This window comes from Rattus norvegicus, chromosome 8, assembly GCF_036323735.1.
Source record: "Rattus norvegicus strain BN/NHsdMcwi chromosome 8, GRCr8, whole genome shotgun sequence".
NCBI lineage: Eukaryota > Metazoa > Chordata > Mammalia > Rodentia > Muridae > Rattus > Rattus norvegicus.
In genome coordinates, this window is record NC_086026.1 from 115949001 (window position 1) to 115966595 (window position 17595).

The following is a 17595-nucleotide window of genomic DNA, read 5'->3' on the forward strand; positions in this document are numbered from 1 at the left end:
CTTAACTGAGGTAGGGAGGGTGGCCCTAGGAGAGTCTCAGGAAACAGCTGGATATCTGGAAGTCACACTATATGACCTTTTCACGGTTAAGGTTAACTTAATGCTCTTTTTAAAATATCGACTTTGTCCGTAGAGGTTCGAGGAAAGGAGCTGGGGCTGTTATATGCTAATTCATGTATCTTTTCTGTTTTCCAGGTCGACCCCAAGTTTCTGAGGAACATGCGCTTTGCCAAGAAGCACAACAAGAAAGGCCTGAAGAAGATGCAGGCCAACAATGCCAAGGCAGTGAGTGCACGAGCAGAGGCCATCAAGGCCCTCGTGAAGCCTCAGGCTGTCAAGCCCAAGATGCCAAAGGGCTCCAGCCGCAAACTCAGCCGTCTGGCTTTCATCGCTCACCCCAAGCTTGGGAAGAAGATTCGAAGCTACATGGCCAAGGGTCGTAGGCTCTGCCAACCAAAGCCCAAGGTTCAAACCAAGGCAGAGGCCAAAGCTCCAGCTAAGGCCCAGGCCAAAGCTCCAGCCCAGGCTCCCAAGGGTGCCCAGGCCCCTGTGAAGGCCCCATAGAACAGGCTCCTGCCAGTGTGAAGACAGACAGACTGCTGTGACACACCCACCTACACACTATCTGCAGATGACCAGTGTCCTATGCTGTTTTTACAAATAAACTTGAGACAAGATCTGTTAGCTTGTGTCTGTTGTGGGATGAGGGTGGAGTTGCTGCCCTCTGGTGTGGAGCGAGAGCTGATTAAGCCTTGGATGGAAAGGGGTTGCAGTGGTGAGAAAAATAAGTCTTTTAGAGATGAAAGGTTGGAGCCCTGAGGTAGGATCCTGAACTACAAGAGAGGAGTGTAGTAAACAGAAGATTGGCACCTCGGAAATAAGGTGTTGGCCTGTTAGTTATGCTCTGGTCTGACAGGACTGCTCCTGGCTAGAGGCCACTGGTAGGTTGTATTGGATCTGGGAAGGGACAGAGATGCCATCTTATCACCCCAGTAGCTGGCCGTGCCTCTAGGTTGGGGGTGGGGGTAGCACAGGCATGCAGACCTTTAATTTTCTCTAATGTTCTGGGTAGAGGTCAAGACAGCTTGTGGACTGTCCGAGGGATCAAACTAGCTTGGCAAATGTTTACCTACTGAGCCACTGCTAATCTCATGACTATGCATTGGCCCAGGCTGGCATTGAACCTTTTCTCTTTACATTTTGTGTGCCAGAGAGAAGTGTGTGCCATGGTACTCCTGTTGGAGTGTAGGTTAGAGGACAGCTAGGATCAAAACCAACCAGGCAAACCTGATCTTGACAGATGTGTAATCTTCCAGGGTATAAAGATTGCAGCCTCGAACCACCATTCCCAGCAAACCAGCAAATGACTGGTGTTTCTGGGGTGTTCTGTAGAACAGAATGGATCCTTTCCTGAGTACCAGGAACCTCCAGGACTAGCTTTAACCCACCCCTGGACCCTTTGGTTGCTCAAAGGGATGCTGTAATGCCACAGAGCTAACCTGTGATAGGGTGACTCTGAGGTGTGGTGGTACTCTTGCTATCCATGTATGAAAATGATCACATGGCTATGGAGGCCAGGAGAGGCAGCCTTGCAGCTATGAGAAAAATAGTCCCTTTTGGGGTCTGTGTCCCGATAAGGGAGCCACAGCTCTAGTGCAAGACCGCAGTGCAAAGACAGCAAGGTTCAACATGTAAGTTCAAAGCACTGGTCCCTTACCATGAGCAGGGCTCATTACTGAAAACACCCAGTGGTGACAGGCCAGGGTTCGGATGTTTGTCTAGAACTAAGGTATAGATAAAGCTCTGTCTTCCTTCCCCTGTGCTTATGGAATTTACCTCAGTATTCAATTCCTGGAGCCCTGGATAACACTGATAACACTATTGGGCATGGCCCAATACACCACTTCTCCAGACCCTCAGTATCCACTTGTGATGGGAACAGTATTTGGACCTTGCAGGTCAGAACACTGGGTTCATGACACAGGAACTAGGGTGTCCAGCTGGGCACAGATGTATAGTACTACTAAGTCCCCAGAGAAACAAATCTACTCCATGATTGTCCAACAGTATAAAGAACATCCCATTCAACACTGGCTTTATTACTGGGCGGGGGCAACAGATCCTTGGCAGTGGTTGGGCTGAAAGCTATGAGGGTTGGAAGGCCTGGGGCTCAGCTTTCACCAGGCAGAGCGGGCACACTAGCAAGTGCAGCAACTAGGCGTGTATATATGTCAACTCCACGTAGAAACACAGCCTCGTGCAGTCGTTCGTTATGGTCATGTAGTAACACGGGTGTGCGGTTCATGGGCGAGAAGCCCAGAGCTGGGATCCCCACCTGGAGGGGTGAGAAAAAGCTGTTAGGAGAAAGGCAGCCTTCAGACTCCCCACTGCCTGGCCCTGCCCTGTGAGTGAGTAGCTCACCGCTCGGATATAACGGCTGTCAGTGGCAGCAGGAAAGATCTCCGGCTCCAGAGTGAGGTTCCTGATCAGAGAAGAGCCTGGTAAATGGGGATGAGGGCAGGAGAGAGACCAGAGGGCCACAGGACGGTGGGAAAGTGGGGAGGCAACAGGGAGGAGAGGTTCTGAGATGTGGGCTATCAGAAGAGGGCTGGGCAGTGCTCACATTTCCTTGCAGGCCCCGCTGAAAGCTGCCCACCAGGGGTCCGTATCATCAGTGGGTGTCATTCGAGGCTCTGTAAACTTCTGGAGTAGGGAAGGGATGACAAGGACATGGGGCTTTGACTCTCACACAATGTGGTGTGTTTGGCACAGGGCACACCCACCCACCTACCGGGCTTCCCGGAGGCCAAGACAGCCCCAGGTCCTCTTCCAGTCCTTCCAGTGCCCTAGGTCTGGGTCCTTCCTCATTCTCATTTACTTTACTCTATTCTTCAGATCCTAGCCCAAATGTTTGCTGTGCAGGCACCCTGGGCCTCAGACCGGCAGAATACATATTCTCTGAATACAAGGTCCTACTTTCCCGGACCACATGCGGGCACAATCACATCATATCACAGTAACTTTTCTTTCTTTCTTTCAAAACACAGGCTGAGTTTAAGGCTGTCCTTAAACTCAGTATGTAGACCAGGCTGGCTTCAAACTCACAAGAGATCTGCCTACTTTTGCAGTGCTGGAATTAACAGCATGAGCCACCACAGCTTGCCTTTGTTTTGCTTTCTAAGATAGGGTCTCAGCTGGCCTTGAGTTCACTAAGTGGCCAAGGCTGGCCTTGATCTCCACCTCTGATTGCTCATGGGCTTATGTCACATTCCTCCTTTAGGAGGGTGCTGGGGATCAAACTAAGGCTTCAGGCATGCTAGGCAAGCACTCGACCAACTGAGCCACACTCCAGATTTCCTATCAAAGGTTGCAAACGTGCCTCCCTGCTCCATGCTGCCGCGAACATGAGGCAAGAGAAGACCCTCCCCACCCCCCGCCATTTTATCCCTTACCATTCAGAATGGTCTTTGCATCTACTGCTTACTGGGTAAATGAAACATCTCTCATGGTTAGGGAGTCAGCCAGATATCTGCAGGGGTCCTACATAATTCCAGACCTAGTAAGCTCCAACTCCTGTGGTTCCCTCATCATAGGTCCCAAGTCAATACCTGAGCAAACTCAAAGGTGACCCCCTCTCCCGCTTCCTGGCACCAGCTCTGCAGCTGCTTCTCGAAGGCCTGAAGGAAGGGGTATGAGCTGAGCCTCCAGTACGGGATGAGTGCCCAGGCTCTCTCCCTCAAACCTGGGTGGGGGCGGCACCTTCATGTCTACATCTGGCGCCACTCGGAAGTCAAAACAGGCACTCATGGTAGCAGGTACCACATTATAGGCCACACCACCTTCGAGCTTAGTCAGATTCACCGAAGTCACGGCCCCTTCCTTCAGGTGAGGGTTCGCCTGCAGCCTGCATTGGTTGGGGTTTGGGGGGAGGCAGAGAGCAGGCGTTGCAAAGGAAAGAAGGTAGCAAGGTAGCCCAAGTCAAAAGTCCTGCACAGCCTTCCAGAGCTGCCCCCTCACCCCACCCCCTTCTTAGGCTGCCTTTACCTCTGCCTCTCCTTCTCCCGGAATGCCAAGATGGAGTTTACAACCTTATGCTAGGAGAGTATGAGGTGAGGTGTAAGAGTGGCTCTGTCCCAGGGACAGAGCCTCCCGAATGCCCAGGCTCCCCCTGGGCCACACACCAACTTCTCAGCTGCTGTATCTTCAATGAAGCGTGAGGCATGGCCTGGCTTCCCAGTGCTGGTAACCCGTATCCCTGGGAGGAAGAGAGTTATCAGCATTAGAGAGCTGGAGACACACTGTGATCTCTGAGCCCACCGCCTACAGCAGGATGCCAGCCAAAGTCAAGAGCTTGCCCTCAGAACCCAGGAAGGCAAAAAAGTCTGGATGCCTCAGGCATCAACTTCCAGAAGATCCTCTGCTGTGCAAATCCTAGCTCTTTCTGGCTGAGTTTGCACCTGGCTAGCACAGGCGGGTGAGGGGTGAGGTGAAGATGCTCCTCAACTAGGAGTAAGCAGGGGAAGCTAGACAGCACGAGAAAAGGTGCACAGTGGGACTGGTGGCTTTGGTCAGCTGACCTGGGGGATGGCTACAGGAAAGGAGGCAGCAAGCAGCACCCCTCTCCCCCAAAACGCATACTCACACCAAGGACTCCGTTCACTATAAAAAACGGTGAAGGCATCAGTGGGGTTGGCCAGGCCTGAGGGAGAAAGTGGGTGTACAGGGTGGAGTGACTCGGCTTCCCGGTGCTGCCTCCCTACCCCTGTGGAAGGCTCGCCAACCTGCTCACCCTCATCCAGAGCAAAGCCTGCCCGCAGAGCCTGGAACTCAGGCCTCTTCACAAACAACTCCATCCCCTTGTGACCTCCGACCTCCTCGTCTGTAAAAGAAGTGTCAGGGATGTGAGGTGAGAAGCCTCCTAACAGACCTTCCTTCCCCTTCTCAAAGATGCCCCTCCCCAAGCCACTCCTACCAGGCACAAATGTCATGTGGATGGTTCTGGGGAACCGGTGGCCCTCGCTCTTCAGCCTTCTCACGGCCTCCAGGTACCTAAAGGAGCAGAAGTTAAGTGCTCAGGGTGTGCATGGTGTAGTCTTGTGCCCTAGAAACTTGGCTGCCATTTATTTCAGGGACTCCAGAAAACTCCCTGCCCTTTTCTGGGCCCGTTTCCCCATTCATAAATGGCCACGGCAGCCATTTCTGCTTTAGACAGACAGTCAAGATGATCCCTGCTTGACTCGGGTTTTCCAACACATCCCTGTGCTCTTGCTGACTCCGAAAGGCCAGCGGCGGTGATCTGGGAGGAGGCTACTCACTGGATGCTGACACTCTTCATGTCCTGGGCGCCCCTAGCATAGATGTAGCCCTCGGAATCCTTGAAGGCTTCAAAGGGGTCGTGATGCCAATGCTCCTGAGGGCAGAGGTGGGAAGAGAGGTCCGCCACAGAATTGAACTGAGAGAGACGGAAGGCTAGAAACCCCAGCTACCTGATTTCCATCCCCCACTTGTCTCCTGCCGCCACCCCCGTCCCTAACACAAAACCCTGACTGGACAAAGGCTGCTGGCTTGGAGCCATAAGAACGTTAAGAGTTAGTGGTGGGTAAACTGGGTATAATGGCACATGCCCTGGCTAGTCAGAGCTACATAGTTAAGACCCTGTCTCAAGAAAAACAAAACAAAACGAGTCAGTGGATGAGATCAGCACCATGGGTCCCTGGGGAATCCTGAAGTCTACACTGTGTCTGTCCTCCAGGCCCGCACACATCCCTCCATACACACCTTGAAGACAGGTACCACATCTGTGTGGGAGTTTAGCAAGATGGAATGAAGCAACGGGTTGGTGCCTGGCCAAGTCAGCACAGTGATCACATAGCCAGGCGCCACCTGCAGAATCAGGGCAGGAAGCAGTTAGCACCAGGCGACAGGGTGTCCCCAAGCCAGGGCCCCACCCTGCTCAAGGCCCCAGGCTCACCTCTATTTTCTGACAGCTCAGACCCAGCTGGCGGGCTCTCTCCTCAAGGAAGGTGACCGCACTCCCTGGGAAAACAGAGAGCCTTGGCACTGCTTTTGCTGGTACCCACTGGCCTAGGCAGCCCAGAGATGTATAGCTGCTTCCCCAACACAATTTCAAACCTCTTGAGACATCTGCACCTGTGTCCCCCAAGGAACACATGTTCTTGGCTCATCAGTGACCCTCTGTGAAGGTCAGGTGTTATCTTTCTTTAATGATAGAGAAGTCAGAGATAAAGAGACTCAGCTTGTAAATCCTACAACAGGATTTGGACCCACGCACAAGATCCTTAGCCACACTAAGCCAGATTCCCTAAGGACTGTGGCCTTTGTACAACTTTGGTAGAGTTAGATCAGGGATGGTTGGCCCAGTCTCCACACGCCACTCTGGCCTTTGAGGAGTGAGGTGAAGCCACGCCTTCCTTAAACGAGCTGCCAGGCATAACCATTAGAAGTTGCACAGCATAGGGAAAGTGTGGGTGCATAGTGGGACCCATTGCCTTGGTCAGCTAACCTAGGGCATGGCAACAGGAAGGGAGGCAGCAGAAACAGCAGAGTCGGGGTCCACAGGGTGGCAGGTGTTGAAGGTAATGTACAGCATTCTCCCAGCCCATGAAGCCCCATCACGGGCCCTAAGACCCTTCATTCTCACCATAGTCAGGATTGGGTTGCACAGTGCAGATGCGCAGGTACTGGCGGAAGAGCGTCACGGAGGGGTGCTCAGACTCAGGACCCTTGGTGGTCATGACGCGGCGTGCTGGCTTGGGTAAAGTGAATAGTTAATTACTACTCCCAGCCCCGGAAGTTGGGGCCCGTGGTCTGCACCTGAACTCTGGCCTTTCCAATGTTGTTCCTATGGGGGTTTGACTCCCCCATTCTGTGCCAAGCCACGTGCTGGCTGCTTTCTAAACATTCCCTCATTTAATCCTCGAAGGAGTGCCTGGAAGTCAGTTTGATCCTCCGAGTGCCCACCTGACATAAGAGAAAGCTGGTGCACAGAGCCAGTTTAGGAGAACTTGGTTTGAATGAGACACTGACTCCCTATACCCTCCTCAAAATATTTCTCCCAAAGGTCGGGCTTTTATGCCACAGAGCCACGGAGCCCCATACTCCTCAACCCCTCCCTAAGGTCCCCCAACCTTGCTCTCTCCAGGTCTCAGTCCAGTGCTCTCCTCAGGTCTCAGTCCAGTGCTCTCCTCTCTCAGGGCCCTCTTGAGACTGTGGCCGGAACTCAGGGTCCACCGAGGTCACAATCTCAAAACCGCCCGGGGCCACCCACCACGTGGCCTGGGCGGAGTGGAGGGGCGGAGACCGAAGACTATATGGGCTGTCCCAGTTCCCGTGGCGGAGCCGGCGCCGTTGTCCCTGCCAGGCTCTGCGTGGGGCCTGCGCTGGGTAACTGGAAGCTTGGATCCGGGATCCACCCACTGGGTCCTCCTCACTGAGGCCAGCTCCGCCCTACCGATACCCCGCCCTGGAGCCTGGACCGCCAGCCCAGGATGGTCCCGCCCCCAGGGAACCCTCCTCCCCTTGCAGCCTCCGGATAGGGCGAGAAAAGAGGGCGGGGCCTGGCGCTAAAAGTCACCGCCGCGCGTTGGGTACTCTGTTCTCTAGGTGCCTGCCTGCAAAGCGCATCCTGTCCTCTCTGCCCTTTCTTGCCTCCACTCCTCAGGGAGACCCCACTCCACCCTTAGGTTACCACACTCCTCCTGTAGTGAGGTTTTTGTTTAGTGTCTGCCCTCCCAACTCTGTGAGTTCCAGGAGGCTGATGTGCCCATGGGGTTCTAACCCTGGTCAGGCAGAGTGGGTGTCTGGCAAAGTGCCATAACCATAAATGAAATATAAATACCCGGATGGGAGAACGTGCGACTCTGTCCACGAGTTTCTGTGTGGCCAAATCCGTGTAACTGTGGATAGAACCTATGTGTGACATTGCTAGTCTGAGGTGGTGGAGGTGCAGAGCGCCAAGCACAATCGGCACACCTCTCAGTATGGGAGAGGGGGAAGGAAAGAGCAGCTTGGCTGACCCTACACTGAACTCTTAGCTCTTCTGCCTCCAGCTGAGCGAGAAACAGAGGCACGACTGTTCCTCTGGCCACCCACAAGCGGTTTGTAACTGTAGCTGCCCACTTGTGCTCCTACCTAGCTGTCCTTTGTACTCCCAGAGAGTTCTGCCCTCTGTTCCAGAGGCTGAGCCAGCTCCGGGAGGGACAAGGGGCAGAAGACTTCAACCCTGGAACCAAGGGAACTGGCAGGGAGGATCAAGGAGGGGTTCATCTCACCCTTGGGGTTGAAGTCTCTGGCTGCTCACCCTTAATAAGGAAGCAAGCAGGTTTGGTGGTTAAACATCAGTTTTAATTCTTTTTTTTTTTTTTTTTTTGGTTCTTTTTTTCGGAGCTGGGGACCGAACCCAGGGCCTTGCGCTTCCTAGGTAAGCGCTCTACCACTGAGCTAAATCCTCAGCCCCCAGTTTTAATTCTTAAACCACACTCCATCTCCACCTTCATGTACTCTCCCTTGCTTTCACTCAGCGCAGTTGGGAAGTGACCTATATTCCCTACCGACCCCAGTGGGACTGAAGTCCTAGTAACTCATCTTCCTGCTCCCCCAGTCCTATATCACCCACATTCAACCCCACAATCATTCCCCCTGTTAGACACTGTTACCAGGCCATTTTACAGCGGAGGAAACTGAGGCGCAGAGAAGGGAGCACAGATTTCAAGGAAGTATTACACTCTCACTTAGACTCCCAGGAGCACTGCCTCCAGCCTCCCAATCCCAGCACTGCTGCAGTCTTGCCTCCCACTCCCAGCTTCCCCACATAGTCAGGAAACACATCACTCTCCAGGCAAGACAAAAAGGCTTTTCTTTATTGTGCCTGTGAAATGGAATACAAAAGTCCTGGTTAGGTTTGATCCCCTGTCCCCCAATCACAGCCAGGGACTGTCACCCTGGAAGAGGAGAGTGAGGAGGTCTAGACTCTTCGAGGTGGGTCCTGGGAAGTGAGTCCATTCAAGGCAAATGGTCAAGAAAGGCAAGGAGGGCAAGGTGGAAGGCTTCTGGCTTGTGGAGGTAGCAGGCATGACCTGCATTGTGCAGCTTCACCACGGAGTGGTTGGGCAGGTGGCGGAGCTGCTGAAGTGACTCTCGCGCCAAGGTGTGGTCCAGTTCCCCATACAGGATAAGAGTTGGGGTCTGCAGGGCAAGGCCAGAGCTTGTTGATCCAGGGGCTTGGTGAGGACCCGACCCACCAGCTATTCCTTTACTTGTCCCACACTCTACTTCTTCCATGGAACTGCAGAGGTCAACTCTCTAAGACCCCCCCCAGTCATACACACACACACACACACACACACACACACACACACACACACACACCTTCACAGCCTGGAATTGTTCCTGTGCGTAATTCCGGGTGGAGGTGGGTGCGATGGGCACGAATCCACATAGCTGGTGGTGGCTTTGCATCAAGAAGGGTAGGGCATAGCTGCCACTCAGTGAGGGGCTCACCAACACAGTATTCTGCAGCTGTAGGTCCCGGAGCACGCCCTCCAGCAACTCCACTCGGCCTGACTCTGTGCTCACCTCCTTTGAAGGGGCTGAGTTCCCAAAACCTGGGAACAGCAGCAGGCACAACCTCAGAGGAGCTAAGAAGTGCTCAGGACTTCCTGCCCATTGCAGTGGGAAAAAGAGCAGAGGACACAGCACACTCTACCCCAGCTATTCTCAGAAGCAAGTTTTTCTAGTATAACAGGTCCACTAAAAGACAAAGCAAACCATGATTCTAGCAGGTGACGTGGCTCACTGGGTAAAAAGCACCAGCTGGATGACTAGAATCTGATCCCTGGAACCCATGTGGTGAGAGGGGAACATGTCTCATGTAGATTAGAGGAGATGAGGAGTGGATACCTAAGAGACTGAAGAAAGGATAAAACTGTTTTGTAGCTTTTCTGAAAGGGAAGACAGTGTATCCCCTGCTTGTAGTGATAATTCTGGAGTTGTAGTTTCTTTTTAAAAGCACAGAAACATTGTAAGAATATGTTTTGTTGGGGCTGGAGAAATGGCTCAGCCGTTAAGAGCATCTGACTAACTTTTCCAGAGGTCCTGAGTTCAATTCCCAGCAACCACATGGTGGCTCACAACCATCTGTAAAGAGATCCGATGCCCTCTTCTGGTGTATCTGAAGACAGCTACAGTGTACTTACATATAATAAATGAATAAATCTTTAAAAAAAAAAAGAAAAAAGAATATGTTTTGTTTTAATCTCAGGTGTGGCCATATGGAGCTGCTCCAGACTGCTCCAGATTATGATTTGTCTTGTGCTTTATCAGAGGTGTGGTTTTGCCAGCAGCAGACGGTTCTGGGATTGTGTGATGTTGGGGACCTTTTCAGAGGGTATATAAATGCTAGAGCCCAGCTAGATGGGGTTGGTGGCTGGTGATCATTCAGGGAGGTTGGTTGAGGTTTGTAAGTAATCGTGTTCAAAAAAGAAACAAGAAAGAAATTAGATTCACAGATCTTCCCCCACCTCCCATCTTTCTTTCTCTATCTAGCGAGAAGGGATACAACCAGGGGGGGTAAAGGGTGGGAAAAAGAAGAATTCAGAGGGCTGGAGAGATGAAGCGCTCTGACTGCTCTTCCAGAGTTCCTGAGTTCAAATCCCACCAACCACATGGTGGCTCACAACCATCTGTAATGGGATCTGATGCCCTCTTCTGGTGTGTCTGAAGACAGCTACAGTATACTTTAAATAAATAATTAAAAAAAAAAAGAACCCAGAAATTATCAAAGACCAGCTATATTTGACTAACTAATTGTCCTTGATACCCAGAGAAACTATTCCTTTGTGTCTTTTGTTTCTGGTTTCTTCCCCCAGGGCCCCAGCAAAGTTTCTCTGTGTATTCCTGGTTGTCCTAGAACTCACTTTATAGATTAGGCTGGCCTCAAACTCAGAGACACCTGCCTCTGCCTCCTGAGTGCTGGAGGCATGTGCCACCATGCCTGGCTCTCCTATAGTTAACACAAAATGTCTAGAGAAGTTTGGGTTACACATTTGAGCACTTCAGGTGACTATGACTATGACAATGTTAAATTGAGGAATGTGCATAAGAAGCCGGTCCATGTCTCCCATGCTTTCCACTGCAGCATTAATAACAGAGAAGGAGGTTTGGAGGACCTGGCTTGGCCTACAAGTCATTGGGTAACCAAGGAAATTAAGGTGTAAATATATTCATTTAAACAAGCAGGATGCTAATACTCCCAACCTCCATATATAGCCTGCATGTTGTTTGTCTGTGTCCGTTTCTCTTTCAGTCTCTGTCTGTCTGTCTGTCTGTCTGTCTGTCTCTGTACAGGTAGGTTGAGCCCAGGATCCTGCACATGCTAGGCAAGGACTCTACCATTGAATGACATTCCCAGGCCTTTTTTATTTTTTATTTTAAGGCAGGGTCTCTACTAAATTGTCAGGCTAGCCTTGAACTCACTCTGTAGTCTAGGCAGGCTTAAATCTGGGATTCTCCTGCTATAGCCTCCAGAGCATCTGGGATTACAGGTCTGTACCACCAACCCACCTGTCTGTTACCTCTATGCATGGAAATACCTGAAAGTGGGGGCTGTCACAGCTGTTTAGAGAGTCAAAAGAGAAGTAGCATTGGTTTCTAAAGACTTCACTTAAAAAAATGATTTTATTTTTAATTTATATGTGTATCCCTGCATGTAGGTTTGCACGTGAATTCAAGTCCTCTCAGAACCCAGAAGAGGGCATTGGGTCCCCTGAGCTGGCATTACAGGCTGTTGTGAGCTGCCTGTCACGGGTATCAGAAAAACAAACTCAAATCCTCTGCAGGAAGGCTCATTGCTCCCAGGCTGAGCTCTCTGTCTAGTCCCTGGGCGACCCTCATCCCCCTACTTCCCATCCCCCTACTTCCCATCCCCCACACTTTCCATTCTTAATGAGAAGAATGATGGCGTGGGGCTAGGAGCGTAGCTTAGCGGTTGGTCGAGTGCCTGCCTAGCATTCTTGAGGCCCTGGGTTCAATCCACAGTACGAGAAACACCAACAAACCCAGAGAAAAGCATAGTCCATGTGTAATGTTAAGAAGAATCAGGGTTGGGGATTTGGCTCAATGGTAGAGCGCTTGCCTAGCAAGCACAAGGCCCTGGGTTCAGTCCCCAGCTCCCAAAAAAAAAAAAAAAAAAAAAAAGAAGAATCAAGGCTGGGCTGGAGAGATGGCTCAGCGGTTAAGAGCCCCGACTGCTCTTCCAGAGGTCCTGAGTTCAATTCCCAGCAACCACATGGTGGCTCACAACCATCTGTAAAGAGATCCAATGCCCTCTTCTGGGTTATATATATACTTATATATAATAAATGAATAAATCTTAAAAAAAAAAAAAGAAGAAGAAGAAGAACCGAGGCTGGTGAGGTTGGGTTGTTTAGTGAGTGGGTAGAGTGGGTAAAGGGGCTACCAAGCTTGACAGTAACAGAAACCGGAAGAAGAGGACCAACTCTAACAAGTTATCTGCCCCCAGTGGGGTGGGGGTGGGGGGAAAGCCACAAAAATCACATCAAAAAAAGCACAGGGAGGGGCTGGGGATTTAGCTCAGTGGTAGAGCGCTTACCTAGGAAGCGCAAGGCCCTGGGTTCGGTCCCCAGCTCCGAAAAAAAGAACCAAAAAAAAAAAAAAAAAAGCACAGGGAAATCCTCTCTGATGGTTGCTCCTGAAATGAATCACTTTTCTGTTTTCTCTGTGACCTGCGATAAATAACTCACAGTGTAGTTTTCAAGGTAGGAAATAAAAACAGGTCTTTATTGTAGTGCTTTCTTGTGAACTGCAGCTGGTTTTTCCAGACGTGGGGACCCATACGCCCCAGTTTTGCCGCCCCTCCAGTTCTCCCTTCTGGTGACTTCCTTTGTTCCGACTGCAGTCGGTCCTCTCTACACTCGGATGTGGGGGTTCTTACCTGGAAGGTCGACGGCCACGGCCCGGTAGCCCCTCTTTGAGAGGAGCTGCAGTGTGCCCAGCTGCTCCCATGTGTGGGAATTAAATGCTTTCCCATGGAGAAACACGACTTCCGCCCTGCAGACACATTGGGAAACATGTGGTATGGGACCGGAGCAGCCAGTGTCCCTTCTTCCCAGGGGTCTTCCACTGCCCTCCCAGGCTCTGAGACCCGTGAGTTGGGCTGGGGTCGCCACTAAACCCTTGAGTAAAGCATTTACCTGTGTGTCTGCTGGAGCGGCAGCACCTCCCGGTAAAAGATTTGGGAGCTGCCTCTGGTGAGACCAGTCAGGACTGTGACATTAGGACCTCTCCCGAGCTGGGAAGTCTGCTTGGGTGGGCCAGGCAACCCCATGTACAGTAGGAACATGAGGAGCAGGCCTAGACCCAACAGGGCTGCCTGGTACCGGCTCATGAAGATCTGTACCACACAGCCTGGAGGAGAAAAAGGAAGAGAGAGGCTGGGGAAGACCTGCAGCCCTCTTCCCTTCTTTTGCCCTGAATGAATGTCTGGATGCTAATACCCAACTACTTCTCAGGCTACTTTTTCTGGTCGTAGCCTCTGTGCTTGGGCCTCCACACTAAGCACTCAGAAGCCACAGAAAACACAGCGAGCAGATCCCTATCTGTTCTCTGACTATCCCTATAGTTCTCTGACGCCAAGGAATCCAGGCTCACAGGTGAGTTCTCTGCTGCAGTAGCAGCTGGGGAACCGGGACCCAGGGCTAGCTTCCAAACCATCAGATCAAGTGTGTTGGCAGGAGATGGATGAACTGCGGAATGAGGAGGGTGGAGGAGTGAAGGCTGCTAAAGGTCAAAGTGTGCAGAGAGACCTCCACTGAGGGCCTGCGTGGAAATGATTGTCTTTCCTCACAATGAGTAAACTGCTAAAAGCAGACTGTGCCATACGATAGGAGGGGATGGTTCGCGGTCACCTCAACCTTTGTGGGCCAGTTCACAGAGGACTCTGGGCATATGGCTGAGGGGTCAGATGGTGGGGGCTGGGAGGACTGGAGCGGGTCTAGAAATGAAGGGGAAGCATGAAAGCCAGAGAGAAGGATACTCCCCACCCCTCCACCCTGTTTCCGCCAAATGATCTTTCCATGGACTCCTCCGTAGGGAGACTTCGTCAGCGCAGAAGGCTAAACTCATGCAGGACAGGTGGTCTTGCTTTGAGAATTCCCCCTCTGCCTTGAGTTGAGTTCCGTAACTCGGGAGAACCTCCCGGTACCTGCCCAAGCTTCTTGTGAGATTTTCACAAGACACTCCACCTAAGCTGGTGGGGAGGGGGCGTCCCTGTCATCATTTACTGGGCCTAAGATGCACGTGCTTGTCTTATTCTGGGATTCTGGATGCATCTTTACTGAGTGTAAACAAAGTGTGTGTGGTGGGGTAGGGTTAGGAGCTGGGGCCCACCTGGGGCCACACGCACCTCTGTGGAACTCTTCTGGAAGCCTCACTCCCTAGCTCCAGTCAGGCAGTGTGTGGGCTGCAGCAGATCCTCCAGCGCTGATAGAAAATCAGGAGCCAGGTGGAGGAAGAGCACACTCTTCTTCCTAACTGGAGCAGCCAAGGACGCTTGTTTTCACGAAGCTTTAGCTCAGGTTCCCAGGAGGCGGAGTCAGGTTCCCAGGAGGCGGAGCATCCCGATGGACGGACCACTCTTAGTGTCCTGTGCTTCTTTCAGGATCAAGGGGTGGGGTTTCATTCGTTGCCAGAGCAACCTGAGTGCCCAAGAGTAGACAACTGTAGGGGTTCTGACGCAGACTGTTCTGCAGGTGAAGGAGGTTGGAGTTAAACTGTGCTCGTTTGGGCTACTGAAGTGCCCCCTCTACCACGGCACACAGGAGTGCACACTCTCATAAAAGACACAAAAGCCTCGCTTCTGCACACTTTTCAAAGGGCTATCCCCCCAAATCTACAACAGCCTCTTGGCATCCCCAGTGGCTTACGCAGTCAGACTCTTGCAGTAACAGCCACAAAATCCCACGCATGGGTGTGTTAACAGTCTCCTCTAAGATCAAAAGATTCCATGCTGCAGAGAAGCTCCTCAAAGCAGGGAGGTGAACCACCAGAAATCAGTTCCAAGAACTCCATGAAACCGGCAAGATTCACCAGGCCCTTCCCTGCCAGAGCAAACCACAAAAGCTGAGAACCCCTCTCCCACCAAATAAAACTAAGCTGCAAAGAGGAGTCCGAGAGCACACCAGCTCCCTGAAGAAGCAGAAACCAGCCGAGCTGCCTACAGGAGGCTTACACACCAGCTGGGGCACTTGGGAAAGGCACTCTCCAACCAGTCCAGCTGCCTGCTGGCTGTGCAGTGTGCTCCATGTTTTGTGAACTGTCACCCCTGCTTTGGGCTCTTGGTGACACAGCTGTCTCTGAGTCCTTTCTGCTCCCATAAATATTTCTGTAAGTAACCTTGATAAAAATAATTGCTTCGACGAGTTGGAGTCTGGTGGTATCCGTGCTGGGGTCTGTCATGGGCTCCCTATCTGGGATAAGTAGACATGTGTTGGGGCTGGAGAGATGGCTCAGCGGTTAAGAGCACTGACTGCTCTTCCAGAGATCCTGAGTTCAATTCCCAGCGAGCACATGGTGGCTCACAACCATCTGTAATGGGATCTGATTCCCTCTTCTGGTGTGTCTGAAGACAGCTACAGTGTACTCATATAAATAAAAAAAAAAAAGTAGACATGTGTTTTCTCTCTACAGGAAACGTTTTGTCACAGGATGTTAGTCTGTGACAAAAAACAAACAAACAAAACAAAACAAAAAACAAACAAACAAACAAAAAACTTTTGTTATCAGGACAGGCAGAGGGATGGACACATAGGATTTCAAAACCATGTGTAAGTCAGGCACGGTGGCTGATGGTTTTAATCACAGTACTGAGACAGAAGTAGGAGGATCTCTGTGAACTCGAGGCCTGCCTGATCTACATAGGGAGTTCTAGGTCAGCCAGGGTCACATAAAGAGACACTGTCTCAAAAAATTAAAAGTCAACCCATACACAGGCATGGAAGTTCGATATCCAGGACCCATAGAGTGAAAGCAAACAAACAATTCTTGAAACTGTCCTCTGACCTCCATACACATCCTCCCCCATAAATAAAATATGAAAAGGGGAGGAGCTACAGGTGAAGGCTCTTGACAAGCCTGACAATCTGACTTTAATCCTTGGAATTCACAGCCGTGGAAAGGATGAATGGATTCCAGCAAGTCTGGACTTGACCTCCCTATGTGTCCCCCCACCAACATAAATAAATGTTTAAAAAAAGAAAAAAGACGCAAGGAAAAAGATATTACTAGCAAGCAAGGACCTGGGGGTGGGGAGGGACAGGCGGGGGAAGAAACGCACAGCTGAGGGACACACATAAACTTTCGGAAATACACGCAGTCATATGCAGAGATCAACAGAAAAGAGACCTACAAGCAGGCAGGCAGACCGGAAAACACCTACCTCCAGGCGCCCCTCACCCCCACCCCACCCCGGCCAAAGCGGAGAGAAGCACTTATACCCAGACCTTCAAAAACACACAGACATTCTCGTGCATAGGGGCACAGGAACACTGTTGTACACGTGTTGCCTTGCGCTTGCGCCTTCCGAAGGACTCTGCCCCAAGCGGCAGGGACAAGGATGGCAGATCTCGGGACAACCTGCGTGCCTCCTTCCCTGGGGACACTCACCGCACTGACAGGAGTGACCAGGAGGGCTCCGGTGACGCGGGGCCCGGCCTAGGCGGAGCCAACTGCCAAACAGCCTAGCGCGTTATGGCACAGCCTCCTCCTTGGTAAGCTGGCGACCGAAGTCCAGCCACCCAGGCGCGCTTGCGCAGTATGCAGCTGCAGGCCAAGCCTGGTTACTAGGGAAGGACGTGGGGCGGTGCCCTAAAGCACCGAGGCCCGCCCCTCTCAGCCCCAGATTTTCCGAATTGTTTTTGGCCTGAGGCCTGAGAACCTGTGGAGGGCCACCAGATTCATCAATTTTAGCAGGTTTGTTTGCAAAATGGGGTTTAGGAAAGACCCACTGCATAAGGTTGTCATAGAACTTAAGGATAGGTCAAGCCTCAGAAGAGTTTTTGGCACCGAACTCTCCTAGCGTAAGTGCCAGATGATGTTATTATCATGCATCAGCTCCAGGCTTCTGCCCAAGCATTTTCCTTACTCTCCCCATTCCCCTGCTGGGTCAGAGTTGAGGTCTGTACAGGGCACTTATTATTGGTTGGCAACCTGTGATCGACATCTGGTCTGTCCCAGGTTCAGGCCTCTGTGTTGCAACCAGACCTCGCGAGGGGCAGTGAGGCCCTGAAGGGCGCAAAAGATTCACTACTTACTTATTGGTACCTCGCCAAGGTTGATATTAACCACATTCATTCTGCAGGCTCAGAACAGACTCCAAGGCCACCTGGCTGAACTTTGGCAGAACCTTTCACTCAGATATGTAGGATGTCAGCTTTATGACAGGTGTACAACCCGTCCTGTACTGTCCTGACTCGGGGTGAGGGCTGGAATGGGGGGGGGGTGGCGGACAGCAATGATACCAGAAATAGCTTTCGCCTTTAAGTCAAGCCATTTCCGTGTGGG

General features: G+C 51.6%; 3 protein-coding genes and 1 long non-coding RNA gene across 11 annotated transcripts in view; 2 read left to right on the plus strand and 2 right to left on the minus strand.

Moving 5' to 3' along the window:
* Window positions 1-677, plus strand: part of Rpl29 (ribosomal protein L29) — an 893235-nt gene extending 892558 nt beyond the window's left edge. For all 5 annotated transcript variants that reach the window (XM_063265012.1, XM_063265014.1, XM_063265010.1 and 2 more), the window contains 1 exon segment: window positions 196-677. In XM_063265012.1, coding sequence (XP_063121082.1) covers window positions 196-564 — 369 coding nt within the window. In that variant the 3' untranslated portion in view covers window positions 565-677.
* A 1390-nt stretch (window positions 678-2067) lies between these two features.
* Window positions 2068-7471, minus strand: Acy1 (aminoacylase 1). 3 transcript variants are annotated; one of them, NM_001005383.2, is made up of 15 exons: window positions 7149-7405; window positions 6662-6766; window positions 5972-6036; window positions 5779-5883; window positions 5316-5410; window positions 4973-5049; window positions 4790-4879; window positions 4643-4699; window positions 4182-4255; window positions 4045-4094; window positions 3760-3904; window positions 3609-3677; window positions 2624-2703; window positions 2422-2482; window positions 2068-2335 (listed from the first exon to the last, which is right to left on the minus strand). In NM_001005383.2, the coding sequence occupies exons 2-15, from the start codon at window positions 6753-6755 to the stop codon at window positions 2171-2173; spliced, it is 1227 nt and encodes a 408-aa protein (NP_001005383.2). In that variant the 5' UTR covers window positions 6756-6766; window positions 7149-7405; the 3' UTR covers window positions 2068-2170. The 3 variants fall into 3 exon arrangements, with proteins under 3 accessions (NP_001005383.2, NP_001380767.1, XP_063121307.1); NM_001393838.1 differs by having other exon boundaries at window positions 6662-6770; XM_063265237.1 differs by having other exon boundaries at window positions 2269-2335; window positions 2422-2498; window positions 6662-6770; window positions 7149-7471.
* A 1381-nt stretch (window positions 7472-8852) lies between these two features.
* Window positions 8853-16697, minus strand: Abhd14a (abhydrolase domain containing 14A). Of its 2 annotated transcripts, NM_001009670.1 has the most exons (6): window positions 16536-16697; window positions 14441-14780; window positions 13230-13443; window positions 12971-13086; window positions 9388-9623; window positions 8858-9204 (listed from the first exon to the last, which is right to left on the minus strand). In NM_001009670.1, exons 3-6 carry the CDS (start codon window positions 13421-13423, stop codon window positions 9022-9024), a joined length of 729 nt encoding a protein of 242 aa, NP_001009670.1. In that variant the 5' UTR covers window positions 13424-13443; window positions 14441-14780; window positions 16536-16697; the 3' UTR covers window positions 8858-9021. The 2 variants fall into 2 exon arrangements, with proteins under 2 accessions (XP_008764721.1, NP_001009670.1); XM_008766499.4 differs by lacking the exons at window positions 14441-14780; window positions 16536-16697 and having other exon boundaries at window positions 8853-9204; window positions 9520-9623; window positions 13230-13423.
* LOC134480228 (uncharacterized) lies at window positions 12973-15452 on the plus strand. Its single transcript, XR_010054476.1, has 2 exons — window positions 12973-13688; window positions 14787-15452. It is a non-coding gene; the product is annotated as an uncharacterized LOC134480228 (long non-coding RNA).
* Window positions 16698-17595: the final 898 nt, after the last annotated feature.